General features: G+C 35.5%; 1 protein-coding gene across 2 annotated transcripts in view; it reads left to right on the forward strand.

The window, feature by feature from the left end:
* Positions 1–24,397, forward strand: part of XRCC4 (X-ray repair cross complementing 4) — a 280,295-nt gene that overhangs the window by 124,655 nt on the left and 131,243 nt on the right. For both annotated transcript variants that reach the window (XM_020894180.2, XM_020894181.2), the window contains exon 6: positions 154–260. In XM_020894180.2, coding sequence (XP_020749839.2) covers positions 154–260 — 107 coding nt within the window. The remainder of the gene's footprint in view (positions 1–153; positions 261–24,397) is intronic.

The raw sequence follows: 24,397 nt of genomic DNA on the forward strand, positions 1-24,397 counted from the left end.
GGTCTTTAAAGTGCTTTCTTAATTACATAATTTCAATATATATTTGTTTAATTATAATGTTTTTCCAAGGATATTTTCTGTCCTTTTTGGTGAATTTGATACCTGGCCAAGAATGAACCAATAATTTATAATTCCACCTTTCTCTCTTTCTAGGGAAACTCCAACATGTTCTGAAATGACTACTCACAGAGATGCAATCTATGATGAAAGTACTGATGAGGACAGTGAAATCCCATCTAGTCCTTCTGTGTTAACTCCAGGTAAAGTAAATACATATATTTCTTTTGATGAATACCTCACTTAGGCTTATTTCTTGTTATGGTAACAAACCATAAAGAAAAATATTTTGAAAATAATTTTTTCTACAAACATTTTTCAGGGTTTTTACTCTAAAACCACAGCTACTTAATGTTAGAAATTAATATTCATTATAAAATGCAGCAACTTATTGGCAACAACAAAACAAACAAGCATGCACACACATATACATACACACACGTATGCCAAGGTATAATGTTTCTTATTAAGGCTAGTTGGACAAGTGGTAAGCAAGATATGACTGCATGATAAATATCTCCAGCTGAAAGCTGGCTGCCTTTAACATTTGAGGTCTTCTCAGGCTAGAGCTATGTGAAGGAGCAGGGTGATCTAGAATGCTTTAGATTATCCTGAGATTAAGTCCTTCTCTCACTATTCGGAGGAGATCAGGCACTTTCAGGGTGGTATGGCTGTCAACTTCTCTTACTATTCAGAAAAGTGCTATAATAGAGGGAGGTGGGTTAAGAAAAACGATGAGAAATGGTAGTTTAAAGTACTTGAGCCTTACTTAATCCTACAGACCAGCAGCTGATTATTTTTCTAGAGTTTTACAGATTTCCTCGAGGCAGGATTCCCTGAACTCATACATGCAAAGTTCTGATATAAATGTTTGGATTCATTTATTTAGTAAATATATTTTTGAGTGTTTATTATATACTGAAAACTTTTCTATGCAGTAAGGGTGCAAAACACAGAAAGTTCCTCTTTCATGGAGTTTAAATTCTAGACAGGGAAACAGATAATAACAAGGTAAATAAATTTAAGTTTGTTGGATAGTGATAAATGCTGAAGAGAAAAATAAACCAGGAAGGATGATAAAAGATGTCAGGGTGGAAATAGGAATGAGGGTTGTGATTTTAGCTAAGGCACCAGAAAAGACCTTGGTAAAAAGGTAATAAGTCTACCTGTGGGAAGAGCATGCCAGGCAGAAAAAGCAGTTAAGTACAGAGGCCTTGGTGTGTGAGTTTGCCTGATGTGTTCAAACAATAGCATGGAGAGCAGTACGCATAAAGTGGGAAGATGAAGATAGGAAGAATTAGGAGATGTGGGAGGCCAGATTGTGTATAAGGTCTCACAGGCCATTGTAAGGGTTTCAGTTTTCACTCTGAGTGATACTGGAAACTGTTGCAGAGTTTTAAACAGTCAAGTGACATGATCTGACTTGTTTTAATAGGATTAATCTGTTGCGTTGAGAATAGGGACCTCACTATAGGAGGATCAATATAATATGGAAGAAGATATAGCAGACAGAAAGCTAGTTTAACAAGAAGTGAAGGATTAGAGGAGCTTAGACCAGAGTGAAAGCAGCGAAGGTGATAAATGAAGGGAGAATTCTAGAAATTTTTAGAGGCAGCAAGATTTGCTGTAAAAGTGAGTTAGAAGGGAAAGATAGCAATGATGGTAAGCTTTTTGGAATGAACTACTGAAGGCAAGAAATTGGGGGAACTACCAATTTGGGAGAGATTATAAGAGGAAAGTCTGCACCTCAGTTATTCAGTAGGGAGCTGGACATAAAAATTTGGACTTTGGGGGAACGCTCCCTGCTGACATATAAGTAAAAATGGTATTTAGAGCTTGCTGAGATCTCAAGGGAGTTAGAAAGACAAAAGATCAGTGGTCCAAGAATTCCACACTAACACTTGAGTGTACAGAGTCGGGAGGATGAGGAGACCAACAAAGTAGAATGAGGGGGCCACAAATATTTTAAGTGTGGTATCTTGGAAGCCAAGTCAAGAAAGTATTTCAAGGAGGAGACAGAGATTAGCTGAGTTAAATGCTTCAAACTGAGCAAAGATGATGAGGTTTGAGCACCGACTGCCATAATTAGCAACACAGATGTTATTAGGGATCTCAATAAAAACATTTTCAGTGGACTGGTGGGAAATAGAAGAGAATAGGAGATTCAAAAGGAATGAGAAGAGAGAACTGGAGAAGAGATAGCAAGCATAAGCAACATTTTTAACAAGTTTTACTGTTAAAAAAGAGGAAAGACCCAGGTCAGTAGCTGAAGAGGTGGGTGAGATCAAGAGGGTATTTTTTTTTTCTTAGATGAGAGAAATAATGTCATGTTTGAATACTGATGGAGTAAGAAAGGAGAGAGGGGGAAAAAAACGTCCAGGCAGTAGACAGAAGTAAGAAATGCTGGAATATTGTCTCTAAGTAGATGAGATGGGATAAAATACACAAATGGCAGGATTTATTTAGCTGGGATCTGGTTGCTTCTCCCAATGACAGGAAGGAAGGTAGAATAAATGGATGAAGACAAAGGAAAGGGTCTACTTGCATTCATGGAAAAATACTGATGTTGATTAATTTAGTTGATTGATTAATTCAAATTAGATCACACAATCACACACAAATTCTCATTTTCACATGAGAGTAAAATTTCTTTTCATTTGGAGGCTGTGCTTGGTTTACATTACTGGCCCATTTAAAATGAAATCTCTTTTTTAAAAATAATCAAATGTAATTGAAAGTTCACAAGGAAAGAGAATCTATACTCTTTTCATTTGAACATTCTGAACTTTTATTAAACACAATGGCCTTTGATTTTGTTCCCTATTCAAAGTATCTCACAAACCTTTGATGTAGATTAAAATTATTTTTGAAGAGAAAATATATGATTAAATATGGGTATATGAGAATAGGGTCCTTTGTGTGTTCAGTATCTTTTAAGCAAATCTTTAAGCTATAATTGTACTATTAAATTTGGCAAAATTTCTCTTCAAAAATGTTTAGATCATTGCATATTTTTTATGTTTTACATTATTTTTTCTTTAACTCATATCTTGTTCACTACATATTTGACCATAGGTCTCTGTTTCTCGCTTTTTCTTTTTTTTTGCATTTAACTTGCTTTTGACAAGTTTTAATTAAATGCATTTTTATTAGAAATTTTAACTGTTTTTTTCTCTCTTCTTCTTTAAGAAGTATTCATGAAACAAAAGTTTGCTTTAAAGAAAAGTGAACCTTAGATCAAAAGTGCTTGATATGTCATTAAGCTCTAGACTACACAGATAGGAGGAGAAACATTATATATGTTAAACAATAAGATCAGCCTCATAATACACCAGATATCCATAAACTATTTTTTATGGTGAAAAAATATATTCTTAGTCCATGGGATTTTCTTTTATCTAGCTTAGTCTTTTGGTATTTTATATATTATTATTGAGTATTGGGGCAGAGCAGTGAAAATTTCTTCCTTAACTTAATCTGCCATCTTGAAAATAACTTCTTAGAGTATAAGTAAATACATGAATTTATTTTAGATATTGCAGGTTCGTGGATACTTTCTACACAATAAAAACAAGAGGAAAACAAATCAATGGAATTGAATACATTTATTCTTATCTTTCAGAAAACCATTTCTTTAAATGGCTAAATGTGTAACTTGATAATAGTTTTTATTATGTAAATATATTTTCATCATTAATTATTAAAATCGTCAGATTTCCTCATGAGTTGGTTACATTATTACCTCACTCCTACAGAGGTTTAGTTAGACCAGAATCATTTAGTGATTCCACAACATTCATTCAAGTAAAAGATTTCTTTATGCGTATACCCAGAAGTAGGGTAGGAGTATCATAGTTTGTAGGAAACTGATAGGTAACATGTTTATGAATAAGCAATCTGTTTTATTACTTTTTTCCTCCAAAGTTTTTAAATTTTCTTCATTGTTAGGATTGTTGAGGAAATAACTAGTGACAAGTAGTCCAATCTAATAAATGACATCATGTTCATATGTACTATACCACATCTAAAGGTTTAAGAAAAGCCTTTAAAGTGTTCATCAACAGTTTATTAACTAACAGGAGATCTCTGAAGTATTCTGAAATTTGAATATCACAGTTGATACCACCCCATGACTACATTTTATATTTTTTTGTAGTAAAATTTGCTTTCTCTATGTCCTAATTTCCAGAATTTCTAGAGAGCAGTGGTTTTATAGACTTTATTATTTTCTACACTGTGACTGCATACTAAGCCCTAGGGTTTGTAGGTATTTCACTTTATTTCAGATTAAGATTATGATAGATAAGCTAGGTGCTGTGTTCTCTGTTTATAACTCAGTTCCTGGATTACAAAGGAGGATAGGTCATTTCACTCTCTTCTAGTGGGTTCCTTGTGGCATTAAGACTCCTGGTTAGTCTGGATTTTTCCTACCTCCAGAACTGTTTCTGTTTTTTAATTCAGTGGAAACCTACTGGGTTATTATAGGTGTTATTAAACAATCTTCTCTACAGGAAACCTCTTTCTTTAGTTACCATTCAAGGTAACACCTGTTGTCCATTGCTGTGGAGAAACTTCAAGTTGAATTAGGTGCAGTGAATAACGGAATCTCACCAAAATATCCAGTGATAAAAGCATAATTGATATAGCATCTTAGTGACAAAACATTACTGAGCAACAGTTTATCCAAGTGGCCTTTCAATTGCCCCAACAATATCTGATCTACCCTAAGAAATAATTTAGGATTATGCAGATTTTTATATTGTTTCCTAATCATTTTATACTGTATTAAAAGTAGAATTATGTGAAAACAGTTTTTAAATGTATATGAATGTTCTAAGAATTTTAAAAATTATCATAAAGCATTTATTAGTCTTAATATAATTCAAAGTGTGTGTGAATATTTAGTGGAAAAAACTGGATTTATTTTATAGAAATAGGATTTGTATGTGAAGTATTTTGAAAACATGGTTAACTGGCTCCTACTTAGCCACTACGAGAGGAATTATTTTAATGTCTCATTAATTATGTTTAACATTATTTAAAACCTACTTTAATGGATAGTCACTATTTTTAAATTATAATTATTTCTAATAGAAATAACAAATTTCTTACATTTAGAGAATAATTAGATCAACCTTACTAAAAGTACAAATAAGAAACATACTTATTCTAGATATTTCTGCTTTCTACACTTTGTACTAAAGGTCCACAACCACGAAAATAAGCTTTCTTACCACTTTATCCATAATTATTAGCCTAAGATTTAGCACATTAGTTTAATTAGTCTTCCTTCCTATCCAACAGGAAGGTCCCTGTATTACTGCTATCAGTAATTCAGGCTTTTGCTTAGTTGGTGGGCTTCCTGAAAGGAAGTGTGATTATAGAATGGCCTTTTTCAAAATAAATGAATGGCTGTGTCAAACAGTTGATGAATACTGATATAGTAGCTTTTAAAAATAGAACAGAATCCAAAATTTCCAACTATCAAAGAGCTTGTTGCTTTGAACACTGAATGTCCACTTACAGAGGGGATAACAACATGTCCTGCCAAAGAGATTACTCAGAATTCAGCTTTAGAATCATAGATTATGTCCTTAATATTCTCCAGCTTGTTTATCATAGACACATTTGTTTCTAAATTTTAAATAAAAAGCTTGATTTAGAAGAACCTATCACAAAACTGGAAAATCAGTTGAGTGTATTTTCTAGCAATCATGGGCTCTTATTCATAAACAACCTTGTGGAAGAATGATAACATAATTTGAGGAATCTAGATCTAATATAGATGATCTACTATTTATACAAGCCCATCATTTTTCAGAAGAAACAGAAGCCTAGAAATGTTGAGTACATTACTGTTGGCCACACAGGAGAAAATAATGAGAAAGTATTTGCCCTCTGTAATGATTGATTGCTTACCATTGCACATTTCTTTTTGAGATACTATAAAACCCTGGGGAATGTGCTAGCACTAAGGAAATTGTCATTGATACAATGCAATAATGATAACATGTTTTTCATCTGAAGAGAAGAGAAATCCTATTTAAGCATAAATTTTCCATAGCAACAGTCAGTATTATTAAATAAACAAGACTTTATGACATAAATTTTTCAGAGAAAATTCCAGAGTGTACATATTTCTATTGAGGTAATCCTTTGTATATATTTTTTTTAATTGAGATACAGTTGACATCTGATCTTGTGTAAGGTACACAATGTGTTGATTCGGTACATTTATAATTATGTGACTACCACTGAAGCGTTAGCTAACACCTCTGTCAAATCACATATCTAAATATCATTTCTTTTTTCTGGTAAGAACAATTAAGTTCTAGTCCCATCGCAACTTTGAAGTTTTTAATTCCATATTATTGACTCTAATTATTATGCTGTGCATTAGATCTCCAAGACCTACTGATCTCCTGGTTGTAAGTTTGTACCCTCAAGCAATATTTCCCCAATTTTCCACCCCCATCCCCTAGTAGCTGTCATTCTACTCTGTTTTTATGCGTTTGGGTGTTTCAGATTCCACATATAGGTGAAATCATACAGTGTTTGTCTTTTCTGACTTACCTCACTCCCTATGTATTTTAATTGCTTTAGACTTTGACTTAGTATTTTATTTACTTGAGAACTCTCAAATGTACCAAAGATTTTTAGCAAATCTATGATAATTTCTCTGTATCCCACTATTAAAATGTAACTTTAATATAACTTCCTAGTGATAGCTTATGGTGAAGGGCGTCAGATTCATGACCTCTGAAAGAGAGGATTTCACTTCGGGACCAAAGACACGGCTTCAGTCACTCAGAGTTTTGGGTGGCAAATTTTATTACAGTGGAAAGGGATTAGAGAAACCTTCTGACACAGACATCAGAAGGGGGTGTGGAGTGCCCCACTTGCTAGTCTTATCAAGGCCTTATGTACTTTTTCAATTGGTTACTGACAATAGAAAGGTCTTACCAGACCCACTCCCACAACATACATACCCTTGAGCAAGGTGAGTTGTTTTTTTGTATAATGATTAGATCTGTGCTTAAAGAAAGTTCAGTTCAGTTCAGTTGCTCAGTCGTGTCCAGCTCTTTGTGACTCCATGAACCGCAGCACGCCAGCCCTCTCTGTCTATCACCAACTCATGGAGCTTATTCAAACTCATGTCCATTGAATCAGTGATGCCAGCCAACCATCTGATCCTCTGTCATCTCCTTCTCCTCCCGCCTTCACTCTTTCCCAGCATCAAGGTCTTTTCAAATGAGTCAGCTCTTAGCATCAGGTGGCCAAAGTACTGGAGTTTCAGCTTCAACATCGGTCCTTCCAATGAACATTCAGGACTGATTTCCTTTAGGATGGACTGGTTGGATCTCCTTGCAGTCCAAGGGACTCTCAAGAGTCTTCTCCAACACCACAGTTCAAAAGAATCAATTCTTCAGCGCTCAGCTTTCTTTATAGTCCAACTCTCACATCCATACATGACTACTGGAAAAACCATTGCTTTGACTAGATGTATCATTGTAGGCAAAGTAATGTCTCTGCTTTTTAATATGCTGTCTAGGTTGGTCATAATTTTTCTTCCAAGGGTAAGTGTCTTTTTATTTCATGGCTGCAGTCACCATCTGCAGTGATTTTGGACCCCTCAAAAATAAAGATTGCCACTGTTTCCACTGTTTCTCCATCTATTTGACATGAAGTGATGAGACCAGATGTCATGATTTTTGTTTTATGAATGTTGAGCTTTAAGCCAACTTTTTCACTCTCCTCTTTCACTTTCATCAAGAGGCTCTTTAGTTATTCTTCGCTTTCTGCCATAAGGGTGGTGTCATCTGCATATCTGGGTTATTGATATTTCTTCTGGCAATCTTGATTCCAGCTTATGCTTCATCCACCCTACCATTTCTCATGATGTACTCTGCTTATAAGTAAAATAAGCATGGTGAGACTATACAGCCTTGATGTACTCCTTTTCCTATTTGGAACCAGTCTGTTGGTCCATGTCCAGTTCTAACTGTTACTTCCTGACCTGCATACAGATTTCAGGAAGCAGGTCAGGTGGTCTGGAATTCCCATCTCTTGAATAATGTTCCACAGTTTGTTGTGATCCACACAGTCAAAGGCTTTGACATAGTCAATAAAGCAGAAATAGAAGTTTTTCTGGAACTCTCTTGCTTTTTTGATGATCCAGCTGATGTTGGCAATTTGATCTCTGGTTCCTCTGCCTTTTCTAAAACCAGCTTGAACATTCGGAAGTTCACGATTCACATATTGTTGAAGCCTGGCTTGGAAAATTTTGAGCATCACTTTACTAGCGTGTGAGATGAGTGCAATTGTGCCATAGTTTGAGCATTCTTTGGCATTGCCTTTCTTTGGGACTGGAATGAAAACTGACCTTTTCCAGTCCTCTGGCCACTGCTCAGTTTTCCAAATTTGCTGGCATATTGAGTACAGCACTTTCACCGCATCATCTTTTAGGGTTTGAAATAGCTCAACTGGAATTCCATCACCTCCACTAGATTTCTTCGTAGTGATGCTTTCTAAGGCCCACTTAGCTTCACACTCCAGGATGTCTGGCTCTATGAGCTCTAGGTGAGTGACCACACCATCTTGATTATCTGGGTCATGCAGACCTTTTTTGTATAGTTTTTCTGTGTATTCTTGCCACCTCTTCTTAATATCTTCTGCTTCTGTTAGGTCCATACCACTTCTGTCCTTTATTGAGCCCATCTTTGTGTGAAATGTTCCCTTGGTATCTCTTAATTTTCTTGAAGAGATATCTAGTCTGTCCCATTCTATTGTCTTCCTCTATTTCTTTGCACTGATCACTAAGGAAGGCTTTCTTATCTCTCCTTGCTATGCTTTGGAACTCTGCATTCAAATGGGTGTATCATTCCTTTTCTTCTTTGCTTTTGGCTTCTCTTCTTTTCACAGCTATTTTGTAAGGCCTCCTCAGACAGCCATTTTGCTTTTTTGCATTTCTTTTTCTTGGGAATGGTCTTGCTTCCTGTCTCCTGTACAATGTCATGAACCTCCATCCATAGTTCCATCAGGCACTCAGTCTATCAGATCTAGTCCCTTAAATCTGTTTCTTACTCCACTGTATAATTGTAAGGGATTTGATTTAGGTCATACCTGAATGGTCTAGTGGTTTTCCCTACTGTTTTTCAATTTAATTTTGAATTTGGTGATAAGGAGTTCATGATCTGAGCCACAGTCAGCTCCTGGTCTTGTTTTTGTTGGCTGTATAAAGCTTCTCCATCTTTGGGTACAAAGAATATAATCGATATGATTTCGGTGTTGGCCATCTGGTGATGTCCATGTGTAGAATCTTCTTTGGTGCTGTTGAAAGAGGGTGTTTGCTATGACCAGTGCAGTCTCTTGGCAGAACTCTATTACACTTTTCCCTGCTTCATTCTGTACTCTAAGGCCAATTTGCCTGTTACTCCTTGTGTTTCTTGACTTCCTACTTTTACATTCCAGTCCCCTATAATGAAATGGACATCTTTTTGGGGTGTTATTTCTAGAAGGTATTGTAGGTCTTCAAAGAACCGTTCAACTTCAGCTTCTTCAGGATTACTATTTGGGGCATAGACTTAGATTACCTTGATGGTTTGCCTTGGAGACAAACAGAGATCATTGTGACTAAGAAAGTTAGTCTTAGCCAAAATAGATTGTTGCCATAACAACTCAGAGGTTAAGAAAAAACATCTTATGTGACTAAGACAAAGAAATGTAGAAAATAAACGTTTGTTCCTTTCTCCTCCTGGAGGGACCCAGACTTCTTATCAACCTACCTAAGAATTAACTCTCTCAGTTGGTAACTATTTCTACATCTTTATATGTTCTTGAAGAGAAAAAATAAATTCTGTTAAGAATATTTGTCTCTGGCTATGAGTGAATGAGAAGGTTGGCAAATTCTCTCCTCCAAAAGTAACTGCAGATGTAAAATTGCCAAAAAGGAGATAAACACATTCTTCATTGCTATAGAAATCAGCAAAGATCAAACAGCAATATGAGAAGCGCCTGAGTGTGTGCTAAGTCACTTCAGTTGTGTCCAACTCTGTGTGACCCAGTGGACTGTAACCCACCAGGCTCCTCTGTTGATGGGATTCTCTAGGCAAGAATACTGGAGTGGGTTGCCATGACTTCTTCCAGGGGATCTTCCTGACTCAGGCATGGAATCCTGGACCAAATAGGACTCACTTAATTATCAGTGAAAGGTGATCCTCACATCCAGTAGTGCTGTTGGTGACAGTAATGCTCTTGGCAACAGTGGCTAAGTGGGTTGGGCCAATGTTGTAAATCAACTGAGATTAGCCTGCTGTGTGGCTACATTTATACTATTTTTCTCCAAGCATCTAGAAATAGGATTTTACTGAGTATGGCAACTTGAAATAAGTAGTCCTCTACATGATGCTTCAGTGGGTAATATATATGGAGAAAAAGGTATGTGGTCACTTATTTAAAACATGTTTTTTCTTTCCTTCTTAACTTCTCGAAGTCTTGAATATGTTAATGTTCATAACAATGAAGCCAAGAAAGTATTGAAAAACAGATCTCAAAGTTATAAGACCTTGAGAACTTTTAAAATGGATTTTCTTATTCTGTGACACCCAAGTAAGAAACCCTGCTTTGTATGATTTTGATTCATAAATGAATTAGGTGAGAAAAGAGGAAGTATCTAAAGAAAATAAATACTTCCCATATTCTGTATGTCTCAGTTTTAAGAGGATATGTACTGAATGTGGAGTAGCTCCTCTCTCGCCCTCCTGCGCCCGTGCAGCCACAGCTCCTTGGAGGTGGGGTAGCACCTCTCGGCCGCTGCCCCTGACCTCGGATGTGGGGAAGCTCCTCTGTACCGCTCCTGCGCTGTCACAGCCTGGTGCTTAAAGCTTAACATTCAGAAAACTAAGATCATGGCATTTGGTCCCATCATTTCATGGGAAATAGATGGGGAGACAGTGGAAACAGTGTCAGACTTTATTTTTTTGGGCTCCAAAATCACTGCAGATGGTGACTGCAGCCATGAAATTAAAAGACGCTTACTCCTTGGAAGGAAAGTTATGACCAACCTATATAGCATATTAAAAAGCAGAGACATTACTTTGCCAACAAAGATCCGTCTGGTCAAGGCTATGGTTTTTCCAGTGGTCATGTATGGGTGTGAGAGTTGGACTGTGAAGAAAGCTGAGTGCTGAGAAATTGATACTTTTGAACTATAGCATTGGAGAAGACTCTTGAGAGTCCCTTGGACTGCAAGGAGATCCAACCAGTCCATCCTAAAGGAGATCAGTCCTGGGTGTTCATTGGAAGGTCTGATGCTGAAGCAGAAACTCCAATACTTTGGCCACCTCATGTGAAGAGTTGATTCATTTGAAAAGACCCTGATGCTGGGAGGGATTGGGGGCAGGAGGAGAAGGGGATGACAGAGGATGAGATGGCTGGATGGTATCACTGACTCGATGGACATGGGTTTGAGTGAACTCCGGGCATTGGTGATGAACAGGGAGGCCTGGCGTGCTCGATTCATGGGGTCGCAAAAAATCAGACATGACTGAGTGACTGAACTGAACTGAACTGAATGTGGACAGAGGAACATGTAAATAAGGTTATAATCTCAAAATATAGCATAACACATGAGAATATATTAAACCTCAGAAAATGCAGTGACTTGTACTAGTGCTGAGAATGGTTTAAAAATGATATCTTACTGTTGTTGTGGTAAGAAATCTGATCTGAGAATGGACTCTAGGACAAGTGTTGGTTGATATAGTTAATGTTAATTGGTGACAGAAACTCTACATAAATTTTTTTCAACTTGGTCTGTTCAATCCAAAGTGAGCTGTTAACCTCTGGTTCTTTCTTTTCTTTTTTTAGTAATTTTACTTATTTATTTACTGTTGGCTGTATTGGGTTTTCACTGCTGTGTGAGCGTTTCTGTAGTTGCGGAGAGCTCTTGTAATGCGCAGGCTTCTCACGCTGGCTTCTCTTGCCGCCGAGCACAAGCCCCAGCAGACGTTAGCAGTTGCGGCATGTGGTCTCAGTCGTTGTAGCTCCCAGGCTCTAGAGCACAGGCTCAGCAGTTGGGGTGCACGGACTCAGCTGTCACATGGCATGTGGGATCTTCCTGGGTCAGAGATCCACCTCATATCTGCTGCACTGGCGGTCAGATTCTTTACTGCTGAGCCAACAGGGAAGCCTTTAACAACTGTGATTCTTAAAGAATGTTTAGTGGGGGGATATTTGAGCCCTTTGGCATTATATGTAAAATTATATGTATATATGCATGTATTAGTTTACTAAAGCTGCTGTAACAAAGAAACACAAGCTATATAGTTTATACAGGAGAAGTAAATTGTTTTAAAATTCTGGAAACTAGAAGTGTGAAATCAGTATGAATAGAATTGGTTCCTTCTGAGTGCTATGAGAAAAGGATCTGTTCCAAGCCTTTCTCCTTGGCCTGTTGATGACCATCTTCTCCCTGTGTCTCTTTGCATCATCTTCTCTGCATATCATTGTCTAAATTTCTTCTTTTAATAAGGACACCAATCATATTCGATTAGGGCTTACACAGATGAGCTCATTACTTGATTACGTCTAAAAATACTACCCAGTAAGGTTATAGTCTTAGGTACTGGAGTTAGGACTCTAAAATATCTTTTTGGTGGGGATACAATTCAGTTCATAACAACAGAAATGTATGTTTTTCTGGAGCTGGAGCAAAAGCCATATTATCTTTTCCATGGGAATCATGTTCAGAAAAAGATTCAGAACCATTGATCTAGAGAATGGTACCTAAACCAAAAAAGATGGAGTAAGACTTGTTAAAAGGGAACTTAAACTTATAATAAATGAGAAAAGTTGAAGAGAAGAGAAAATAGCAGGTTCAGACAGACACTAAGTCACCATCTATTAATACATTGGACTAAAGTGTTGTCTAGAACTGTATTGTTCAATAAAATAGCCATCAGTTACATGAAACTTTTGAATGCTGAAAATGTGGCTAGTCCAAACTGAAATGTGCTGTAAGGATAAACCACACATTGGATTTCAAAAATCTAGTATAAAAAAAGAATGTAACATTTCTAATGAATTTTTATATTAATTATATGTTAAAATGATATTTTAGGTATATTTAGGTAAATATTACTTTGAACTTCATTTGTTTCTTTTCAACTTTTTAAAACCTGGTTAATAAGAAATTTTAAAATCTGTACGTAATTCACATTGTTGTTGTTGTTAAGTCGCTAAGTTGTGTCTGACTCTTTGCGACTTCATGAAATGCAGTGTGCCAGGCTTCGCTGTCCTTTACTATCTCCGGGAGTTTGCTCAGGTTCATGTCCATTGAGTCGGTGATGCTATCTAATCATCTCATCCTCTGTCACCCTATTCTCCTTTTGCCTTCAGTCTTTCCCAGGGTCCTTTCCAGTGAGTCAGCTCTTTGCATCAAGTGGCCAAAGTATTGGAGCTTCAGCTTCAGCATCAGTCCTTCCAATGAATATCCAGGGTTGAATTCCTTTAGGATGGACTAGTTTGATGCTCCTTGCAGTTCAGGGGACTTTAAAGAGTCTTTTCCAGCACTACAGTGCAAAGGCATCAATTCTTTGGTGCTCAGCCTTCTTTCTGGTACAACTCTCACATCTGTAAATGAGTACTGGAAAAACCATAGCTTTGACTGTATGGACCTTTGACCATAGGCAAAGAGATGTCTCTGCATTTTAGTATGCTATCTAGATTTGTCATAGCTTTCCTTCCAGAGAGCAAGGGTCTTTTAATTTCATGGCTCCAATCATCATCCACAGTGATTTTGGAGCCAAGAAAATAAAATCTGCTACTGCTTCCACTTTTTCCCCTTCTATTTGTCATGAGGTGATAAGATTAGACGCTGTGATCTTAGTTTTTTGAATGTTGAATTTTAAGCCAACTTTTTTACTCTGCTTTTCTACATTATATCTCTATTTTACACACTTAAGATTTATTTGATCTTAAACTTTAGAAAAGTTCCATCTGAGACTAATTCTGTGGTTCTAGAATATAGTTATATTATTGTGAAACAAAATCAAGTTTTACTACCAAGTCTTTATGAAGCTCTTAATATAAGTCATGAAACCTTTAGGTGGGTATAGATGATTGTAGGTGTAACTGAGTATTGCAACACCTAATAAATGCAAAAGACGTTGTGCTGTTTTTTTTTTTTTAATTTCATTGTTGTAAAATAGATTTCAGAAATCTGTTTTACTATATTTAAAATTTTGATTGAGAAAAATGAAGCTAAACATTTTCACTGGCACTTTAAAACTGCAAACCATGACCCTGTTGAGACAAAGGGTGTAATGCATCAACAATCTCTAAATCAGCTGAATGTCTACACTATAATGTGTAGGATTCTCATCTCTCTGTGATTGTGACAGGGATTGCCACCACAAACAGCACATCTGGTTTTTTAGTCATTTCATCAATATCACCTATAAGCCAAATTTAAGATCAAAAGGATAGAGAAGGTTACCAGTGATGAGGTTCTGGAATGTGGCCAGCCCACCAGCATTGACAACGTTGCTTGCTGCAACTTAACTCTGAGGGCCTGGGTATGTGTGAAAGATGGATATCAGCAGGCTTGCTAAGTAGTCTGAATGCATGACATAGTGAAAGAGAACAGTTGCAAGGAGGGTGGGCAAAAGAAAGACTTGAAGTGAGACCCTAAGTGTCAAATCCAAGTCTTATAAAACTTGGGAATGCTGAGAAATAGTAGCTGCAAACACATACGTATCAACACTCAGGATTTTGTGGAGAGGGTGGAAGGGTTATAATTTGGGGAAATGAAAGAATAAAAAGAAAACTTAGGGTACATTCAAGCACAATGACTAGGTTTGCTAACACCTTTCTTTCAATTTAAGTGTAAAACTTGGACTAAATCAGAGGTTGTGAATTGTTGCTTCTTGCTAAGATCTACGTCACATACTTTGTTTTTCATCGGTGGCATCAATGTTTCAAGTAGTAAATTTGCGTGTATTTAAACAGGGCATAGGTTTTCTTGTTTTCTATAGTCCTCAATACTTCTATCTGGCTTACTTCATTCATTGATATCACTTGTGTGATTTCTGGAAATATTTAAATGTGTGACCCCCTGGAAGCTGATGATTATACTGACAATGAAGATGATCACAACAGTTCTTCTAGCTCTGCTCCTGTGATACCATTAATAGATTACTACTGTTACCTCCACTACTACCATCACTGCCATGACTACTTCTGCTTTTCCTATCACTATTATTATTCTGTATGGTCCCACTACCATTGTTACTAGGAGAATCATCACGACAACCACAACTACTACAGACCCACACTCACCACACTTACAAGTGGGTACCAGAGTCTATTCTAGGTTTCTTAGATTTATTGTTTCATTTACACCTAATAACAATCCTACAAAGTTTGTACTATGACTATCACCAGTTTAATCTTAGTTCTCCCGTCTTATCACCATAAGCTGGGAGAATTGAAACACAGAAAGATTAGAGAACTTGCCCAATGTAACAAGGCTAATAAATTATGGAGCTGAGGTTCTGACATCTCTGAGAACCCTTCCTGCTGTAAAGTTATTTGTATTCAATAAATAGAACACTCTAACGTATTAAAATCTTAGAGTTGAGTATGATTTTATATTTTTCAAGTTTATTTGATGCCTTCATTTTTATAAAATAAGGCTCATAAAAAAGGAAGCATGGAATATTTGCCCTTGTTCTTACTTAATAGAATGGGCACACATTCTACTAGGAAAGCTATAGCCTGGTGACATTAATGCACCATTAAGATGAATGGGAATGTTCATGTGTCTGTTGGAAGCCCATAATTTAATGGCAAAGCAAATAAGGCAGGAGATGGTGATTTATACAGAGTACTTGATTAAAAGGCTCAGGTAAAGAGTAAATAATACTATGAAATGTACATTAAAATACATTAAAAATACAGATTTGTAAGTTTCATTATAGTTTTAAATATAGACTCACTCTGCATGCTACTCATATGTTATTTTATGGATATAAATAAAGAATTATTTTATCTTTCTGGTGAATTGACTTTTTCTTATCATTATGAATTATCTCTCCTATGTCTACTAATGCTTTTTTCCTTAAAGTTATCTTTGTCTGATACTAGTGCAGCTTTCTTTTCTATGTATTTCAACAAGATATTACAGCTTCCTTGGTGCAGAAAAACAGACCAGCTTGGTTTGCTGAGAATTTGTAAAATGTAAATTAACACCTTAACTGAATCCCACTAAAAGATAATTAAGATCAACAGAAACGACTCCAGAATTTAAACACTATAGTTCATCCTTTCCATGTCTCTTGGTATAATGCTCCACTGTTTATTGTTGGAGGTGGGTTTTATGGTATTGTGAGCTGGACTTGAGATATGATGCTTTGACATGTACTGTGATACTCTTAGGCATTATGGTGGCAAATATTGTGATGACTACAAGATGCATTAACTAAGATTATACATGTCAGGTTGAACTCTTTCTTCAATATATCACCTTGGTGACTCCAAGGTTATTAAAACTGCTGAGACCAGGAGTGTTAACAGTTGGTGATAGGGTTTCAGGGATAATTCTGTTATTGTTGACTGAAAAGATCAATGATGGATTCTTCAGAATGTCTTGCTTTGAATGCATTTCTGATGATTTTTCTTTGGGAAAAAATGGTTAAAATTGAGTACTAACAAGATTAATTTGAGTTAGAGAAGTATCTTCTGACAAATGATCTTCATTCTATTAAAACTATTCTAGCAGGAAGTATTAACATATTTTTTGCTGAAAATGAGTTTTGTGACCAAATAAGTTGGGAAAACACCAAGTTAATAAAAATTAAACATATTTCTTTACTTCTAAATTGTTCAGTCTTTAATATGGTAGTTAGTATGCATTTTTGAATACAGCATGCACTATTTTCCACAGATCAACATTTGCATTATTAGAAAGTTAATTTATTTCCAACAGAACGTGAGGTTATTCAAAATTAAAGTGTGCAAGAATATTTGATATACTTTTTAATTTGCATTCCTATATTGAAATTAATTTCATTGATATTAGATTAAGTTTTTAATAAGCAGTGTTTACTGAAATAGAGGCTCTGTGCGTTTATCTTTATTTACTTTTACTAATTAGTCTTTTTTCATAGATACATTTGTAGCATACTTGATTTGGAAGTACAAAATTATGAAGTTAGGTAATACTACATTTTAAAATAAAGTTTAATGGTATTAATTTTTGAGAGTTTAAAAAAATGTTAAATAGGTTTAGTGTACCTGACAAAAGCACTTGTCACATTCCTTAATAAAAAAGACTAATTTCAAAGGCTAATTAATATGACTTTCTTTTTGAAAACTCTGAAGGCTTCTTTTCATGATTTTTCAATTGCAGATCAAGCCTTCACAGGAGCTCTTTTTCTGCTATATTATGGTATACCTTTCCAAAGTGAAATAAAATTAGACTTCACTACCATTAGAGTCAGAATTCTCATGAATAGTATCTTTAAAACATGGTGTGTGCAAAGTATTTTTTACTTACTGTAATTTCCATTACAAAGGACATCAGCAATAATGAATCAATTCTTTAAAAAATTTAATTGCTTGTAAGTAACAATCTTTCATTTACATTTTATTTTAAACTGAAAGATAAACTAAACAAACAAAAAAATAGTGTCTGATAGTTAAATGGAGAACCTCCCATAATCATGTTGTCAGCCAGAAAGCCTTTATTTTCAAAGCCAGTTTCTTATAGCTCATGTTACAAAGGGTGTGATTGGCAGCTTAGTCACTTGGTAACTCAGAATAAGGAGTGTTGCTTTAAAAACAGAAGATGAAGGTGCTGCCACTTTATTAGCATCTTTGTATTTGTTGAACATTCACTTCATGCTGGTTTAGGACCAGAGAATTGAAAACCAAAAATTAAACACTTTAAGAACTATTCTGTGTGGCTCACTTAGAAGACAATTTTGACATTTCTTGAATCAACAGTTCTTTGCAATTGTGAAGAGGAAAAGTCAGCCTCTTATAAGAATTCATTTTTGCCTAGGTTGCTTGTTGTATTTATTGTTCTATTTGCTTGTTCAAATATCATATAAATTGTAACAATCCACATGTTTTAATGGTACCTCATCCTAGTGCTACTTCTTTGTTTGAATGTCAGCATCATGAAAATAAAACACATGTTCATAAGAAGCTTAGCCTGTTTTAATGGAAAAGATTTAGATGGTGAGCTGAGAGCTCATATCTAATCTTCCCTTTATTATTGTGGATAAGGGTACGTGTCCCTTACCTCTGTGCCTGGCAAGAATTCTGAAAGGCTTGTATCAATAATATATATGAAAATGCACTCTGTAGAGTACACAGACTGGTAGTATTCTTATCAATGTTACTCTTTGATTTAGGAAGGTATGTAGAGCAAAGAACTTTTTTAGATGCATTTTTCTTTGTTTCCCATACTCTTTGTTCTGTGTTCTAAGAGCTAGTAAGTTCAGTGTTACTCCTGCATCACCTAGCACAGGGCATTGCTTACAATAGGATTTTAAAATTTGTTTATAAAGTGAATGGATCCTTTACTGTATAATTGAATATTGTTGACATGAACACAGTAAATGCAGTTTACATTGGATTATATTTTTAATTCATTTTACCTGTCATGTTTTTAAACATCATCAGTAAAATTGGACAGATTTGGTCTTTTATTGTCATTACCTGGCATAACATCAGGACTGCCTCAGAGTTTATTTTCGCATCATAATATTGTTAAACAAAGCCCAGCAGTTATGACTTTTATTTGGCGCAATTTCCTACCTATTTCAGAAGGATAAAGTATGGTTTATTCAGTTGCTTTTCTCTAAGCTTCATAACACTTATTTAAACATTGTGTTATATCCAAATTAGCCTAAAAGACTCCATTCATTCTCTGTTCTTTGGCTGGTGTGCCACTTACTCACAGATTCATTGACTATGATTGATTATAAACTGCCTGTGAGACCCACTTATATGGATTCGTCATTTGTTAGAGTTTAAATGAGTCACAATTCCCTCTGCTGTTGGACTTTACAGCGTGTAATAAGGTGTTTTTAATGGCTTTCCTTACAAAATACACTTCTTTCATCTGCAGGTTCAGCTTAGTTTAAATCTCTTTTCTTGAGACCATCACCCCAAAGAAGACTTTTATTCTTGATTATTCATTTTTTTCCATGAAATATTTTCTTGCTTAAAATATTTTAAAAGCCAGAGTACAAACTGATTACGCTTCCATAAAATATTTTCACAGAAAAGTTGCAATATTCTGCATTAACCTTTTTACCAAAATCACCTTTTACATTTTCTGCATTTCTGATCAATTTTAAAATGTTCGACAAATGCGACCAATTTAATTAGAGGTCTACTTGCCTGATCTTGAGCTTCTAAAGAAAAGGGACAATACCATAGTTTACTCTTGCTTGCCAACATCAGTACAGTGCTTTTTACCTAAGGAGTAGCCAACATTTTTTGTCACACTGAATTGTCCTGATATTTCTATAAAAAGTCTATTGAAAATCTTGCTAGGAATAGCCACACAGAGGTTTTTAGTAGAACTGTTGCCTCAAGCCGAAGAACACAAATAGCAGCTCAGCTGTCATGTTTCTTAGGTGACTGGCAAAAGGCTAGGCATTAGAGCATTAGGACTTTCATCTGAAAGTACTTGTACAGTTTGAGGCTGAATATGTGGAGTGTTGTCCAAATTCATAGATAACCTCTTATGCTCCTTTCATCCTAATACCTAATTTAGGATGCCTGTGATTACTGTAGTCAAATCCTACTGAAGAGCAAGGTCAATGAGGCTGGTAAGTTTCTGGCCAAAAGAGTAATGGGAAAGTGAACTAACATTGATTTTATGCTGCTCTGTTGGGATGCCATGCTAGGTGCTTTACATAATTTATCTCATTTTATCTTGCCCTCAATCAATATCAGGCCTTAGAGCTCTCAATTCAAGAGAGGTTAAGTAATTTGTCCAAGGTCACTCACTTAGTACAATAAGCAGCCAAAATTTGAACTCACTTGTGGCTGACAACAAAGTCCATGCTATTTAATTGCTTATTCTGCTATTCAGGCTCTTTTATTATCAGTTAATAGCTATATTTGCTTGTTAAATCTTAACTTCTATGTGTGAGCTGATAAGATTTAATATAAAAACTATTTTGATGTTTATTATTCTAGAAAATAAATAGTTATTGGGGCATTATTTATTATTTACTTGGATGCATAGAAAGAATCAATCTATAAAGAACCCTTTATATAAGTCCAGGGTCAATATAAATCTTGTTAAATCTTTAACTTTGACTTGGATACCCAAGTGTTCCTGTGTCTTGTCTGTGCAACAGGCAAATGGAAGTACCCACCCTGTTCTGATTTTCTCCAGAGAAAGAATAAATGCCTCTTTTACTTTTCCTTATCCTTCAGCACTATTGCTATTGTTAATAATTGACTAGAGACCTTCCTTGGTATCCGTGGGGGATAAGTTCTAGGAACCCTGTGGATGCCAAAATCCAAGGATGCTCAAGTCCCTTCTATAAAATGACATAGTATTTGCATATAACCTATGGATACCCTTCCAAATATTATAAATCGTCTCTGGATTACATATGTTATACAATGCAGTGTAAATGCTATATAAATAGTTTCCAGGGTATAGAAAATAAGTTTTGCTTTTTAGAACTTTCTGAAATTGTTTTTCCATATATTTTAATCTGCAATTGGTTGAATCTGTGGGACTAACTGTATGTTACTTTTGAAGCATTAATTTAGTATAATATTATTAATAGTTGATTTTTTGCTTACTGATGCATTAGGGACAACTCATTTATTCCCAGAAAGGGGCAGAACTCTCTTGAATTTGTATATTGTCCAGAAATGTTTATTTCCTATAACTTCTGTTTCAAAAAATTTTAGTTACCAACAGTAATTATCAAGTGATTTATATCACAATTATTTACAGCACTGTGGAAGCCTGAGATTCCACTGTAGTTCTACCAGTACCTTAGTTCTCTGATCGAAGCATTTTTGTTTCTCATTTTTCTCATCTATAAAATTTAAGGAGAAAATTAGATAATCTCTGAAGTTCAACCAGCTCTAAATTTACAATTCTCCAATGCATTTAAAGTTTACTGTTTCTTCTGTAATGAGGTCCGGAAAAGTCTGTGGTGGCCTTGGAAGACTGTTCCCAAGTTTTCTTCTACCTGTTGCCATCCCTAAAATTCTGAAAGGAATTATAGAAGTGGCTCACTGCTGAAATCACAGCCATATTTTCCTTCATCTGAAATTTGCAAAGTCCTAAATTATTGGATAATTCAGCCCATCAGATTATAATATAGAAACATAATCAAGGGAAAACTTAATATAGTTATAAAATTAATAATTCTGGGCTAGAACACTTCTCCAGTGTCACCCGGAAAATGTATGCTTTACTTTATTTATATTGCTAAGTTGGGGATATATTTTTGGAGACTAACTTTAAAAAGGTTTAATTTTAAGCCTCTATATATTTATGATTTATATATTAATATAGTATTAATTATGCATTTAATATAATATCCATCAGTACTCAGTAAAAATTAGCTGAAATTAGCATTACTTTCAATATCACTATTACTGTTGGTGGTAGTCATGGTAAGATGTGCCACTGTTAAATGCAATAAAATACTACTACTATTTTATTTAAATCTTCAAAAAATATTTAAAGAAAATGTTGCTAATAGCATTCATTTTAGAAATTCAAATATTTATAAAAAATATTCTTGGAAGTTAATAAGAGATTTTTGAAGAGATGTACTGATGGTACTGAGATAATGAAAACTTGCCTCTTGAACAAATACTTTTGATTTTGGGAAAGGATCTGCCAGGCTTCAGGGAGATGTAACTTGTTAGAATAAACAATGAACCATCATCCCTGTGGGCCTTTCAAAATTTGGGCAAAGCTGCTGTGTGCTAATAATCTTATAGTGCTTATTTGGATCAGTAGATGTTATTAAACACTCACAAAGCTCTTTTTTAAATCAAATTCTGTAATTTGCAGCTTGATTTTAAATAACATAAAGATAAATATTAAAGAACGAGCTAGGAAATAAAATAATAAACACTAATAAATGCTAATAGAGACAAAACATTATCTATGTGTCAATATGAACAAATAAGAATGAATTATAGTTACTTAAGTGATTTTGCTGATGTTGAAGTAAGTTTGACTTTTCCATGAGTCAGTTTATTTTTCAAAAAAGAAGTAAGCTTACATCATACCTTTTAGCTATATGGTTCCCAGGTTCATTAGTAATAACAAAATTAAACTATTTTCTTAGGAAATGTAAAATTTTTTAAGATACAGAATTTTTAAAGCTTAAGAAACTAGGCAAAATAGGATTAATTTCTTTCAGAAATAGTTACTGAGAGACCACCTATAGATGTAATGATTCCAGGTTGCAGGCAGCTCTGAAGTAAGCTTGTATGATAAAAGTTGTTTAATTCCCGTTCACACTAGACTATGTCATTAATAATTAATTGCCTATTGATTCAGTTCTCAGAATTTTAAATTTTGTCATATAGAAGACAATAGTGTGTTAGAAAGTATGAGATTAATTTACTTCAACATTTGTTAAGTGCCTGTTAGGTGTTAGGCCTGATATCTGGCTCCAGAGGTGCCACATTAAATAAGATGTTGTCTCTGCTTTTTAGGAGTTTACCTTCTGTTTGAGGAAAGAAACATCTAAGCAATTAATTACAATGTAAAGTAATACGTGTATGGTCATAGAAGGTACTTAGTATATGGCAAGGGAATGAATGATTAATGAATGTACATTTAAAATGCTATGCAGAAAGTGCTGTGAAGAGAAAGAGAATTCTTTTCAGCGCTGGTGAGGTTCGAGCTGTGTATTTTGAAGAGTGAAAAATAGAACTAAAGAGTAAGCAAGTTGCATTGCAGGTAGAGAAAACAGCGTATGCAAAGGCATGAAGGTGCCTTGTTTGTTTGGTTTAAGAAGAAAAAAAGAGTAGGAAAAATTTAATCAAGGAAGACTAGTTGTATGTTACTGGCTCAGAACACACTGGCTTCTCACAGAATGGTGAGAAGTGGCTGGACGAGAAAGTGAAGTCGCTCAGTCGTGTCCGACTCTTTGCGACCCCATGGACTGTGGCCTACCACGCTCCTCCGTCCATGGGATTCTCCAGGCAAGAGTCCTGGAGTGGGTTGCTGGACAAGAAGTCTAAGATTAATACAGTTAGACTAACGTTTTAGAAAATTCTGGTTAGAGTGCGGAGGATGGAGCAGAAAGAGGAAACCCAGAAGGCAGAGATGAAGTAAAAAGGTATTGAATTAAAATGTGAGGAAACAGTGTCCTCCAAAATAGAGGAGGGAGGGACAGCAAGCTATTGGAAATAAAATTGACAGAACTTGATGATTTCTTCCACACTAATGGGAACATCCTGACTTTTAGGCTTGTATCTTAATTTAGTAGGCTGATGGTAAGACTGAAAATCAAAACTATTGATTTAAAATTTTCATATACTAAATTTACGTCTGGGAAACCTCAGATTTTTTAAAAATGTATTAGAAACAGTTGGAATCCTCTATCAGGTGGTGCTAGTGGTAAGGAGATGTAAGAGACATGAGTTTGATCCCTGGGTCGAGAAGATCCCCTGAGGAAGGGCATGGCAACCCATTCCAGTATTCTTGCCTGGAGAATTCCATGGACACGGAGCCTGGCAGCCTGTGGTCCACGGGGTCACAAAGCATAGGCCATGACTGGAGTGACAGCATAGCATAGCCTAGCATCCGGAACTCGGAGAGCACACAGCAGCAGATGCTTTTGCCCTTGTGTGTAGATGGCTGCTGAAGCTGTGAAAGCTGGCAGGGTCACCAGGGAGAGCCAGTCCTGAGACAGAGAGCCGTGAAACGGACCCTCTAAGGACACTGTCGGAAAAACAAAGATGACTCTGGGCTTCTGAAGCAACCCAGGGTATTTAATACCGACTTGTGAAAACCAGTCTTTGTATTTGACATATGGTTAATGTCCCACAGGACTTTTCATTCACTGTGTTAAATACAAAGTAAATAAAATAAGAAAATAAAAATTTGAGTTGTAGTATTCTTAGGTTAATGTGTTTGTTTAATCATTGCATTCATATTATTTATTTTAAGGTCCAAAAAGCACAACAAATCAGTTTCTTTTGTGATGAATATAATGTACAGATGAATTGATTCTGTTGAATAGAATATTTTCCCAGTGCCAGTTCACTGATCCTTTTTTCTTCTCACCCCAGAAGAAAAGTCCATCTCTGCCAAAAATGC

The sequence above is a fragment of the Odocoileus virginianus genome, chromosome 3, assembly GCF_023699985.2.
Source record: "Odocoileus virginianus isolate 20LAN1187 ecotype Illinois chromosome 3, Ovbor_1.2, whole genome shotgun sequence".
Taxonomy (NCBI): Eukaryota; Metazoa; Chordata; class Mammalia; order Artiodactyla; family Cervidae; genus Odocoileus; species Odocoileus virginianus.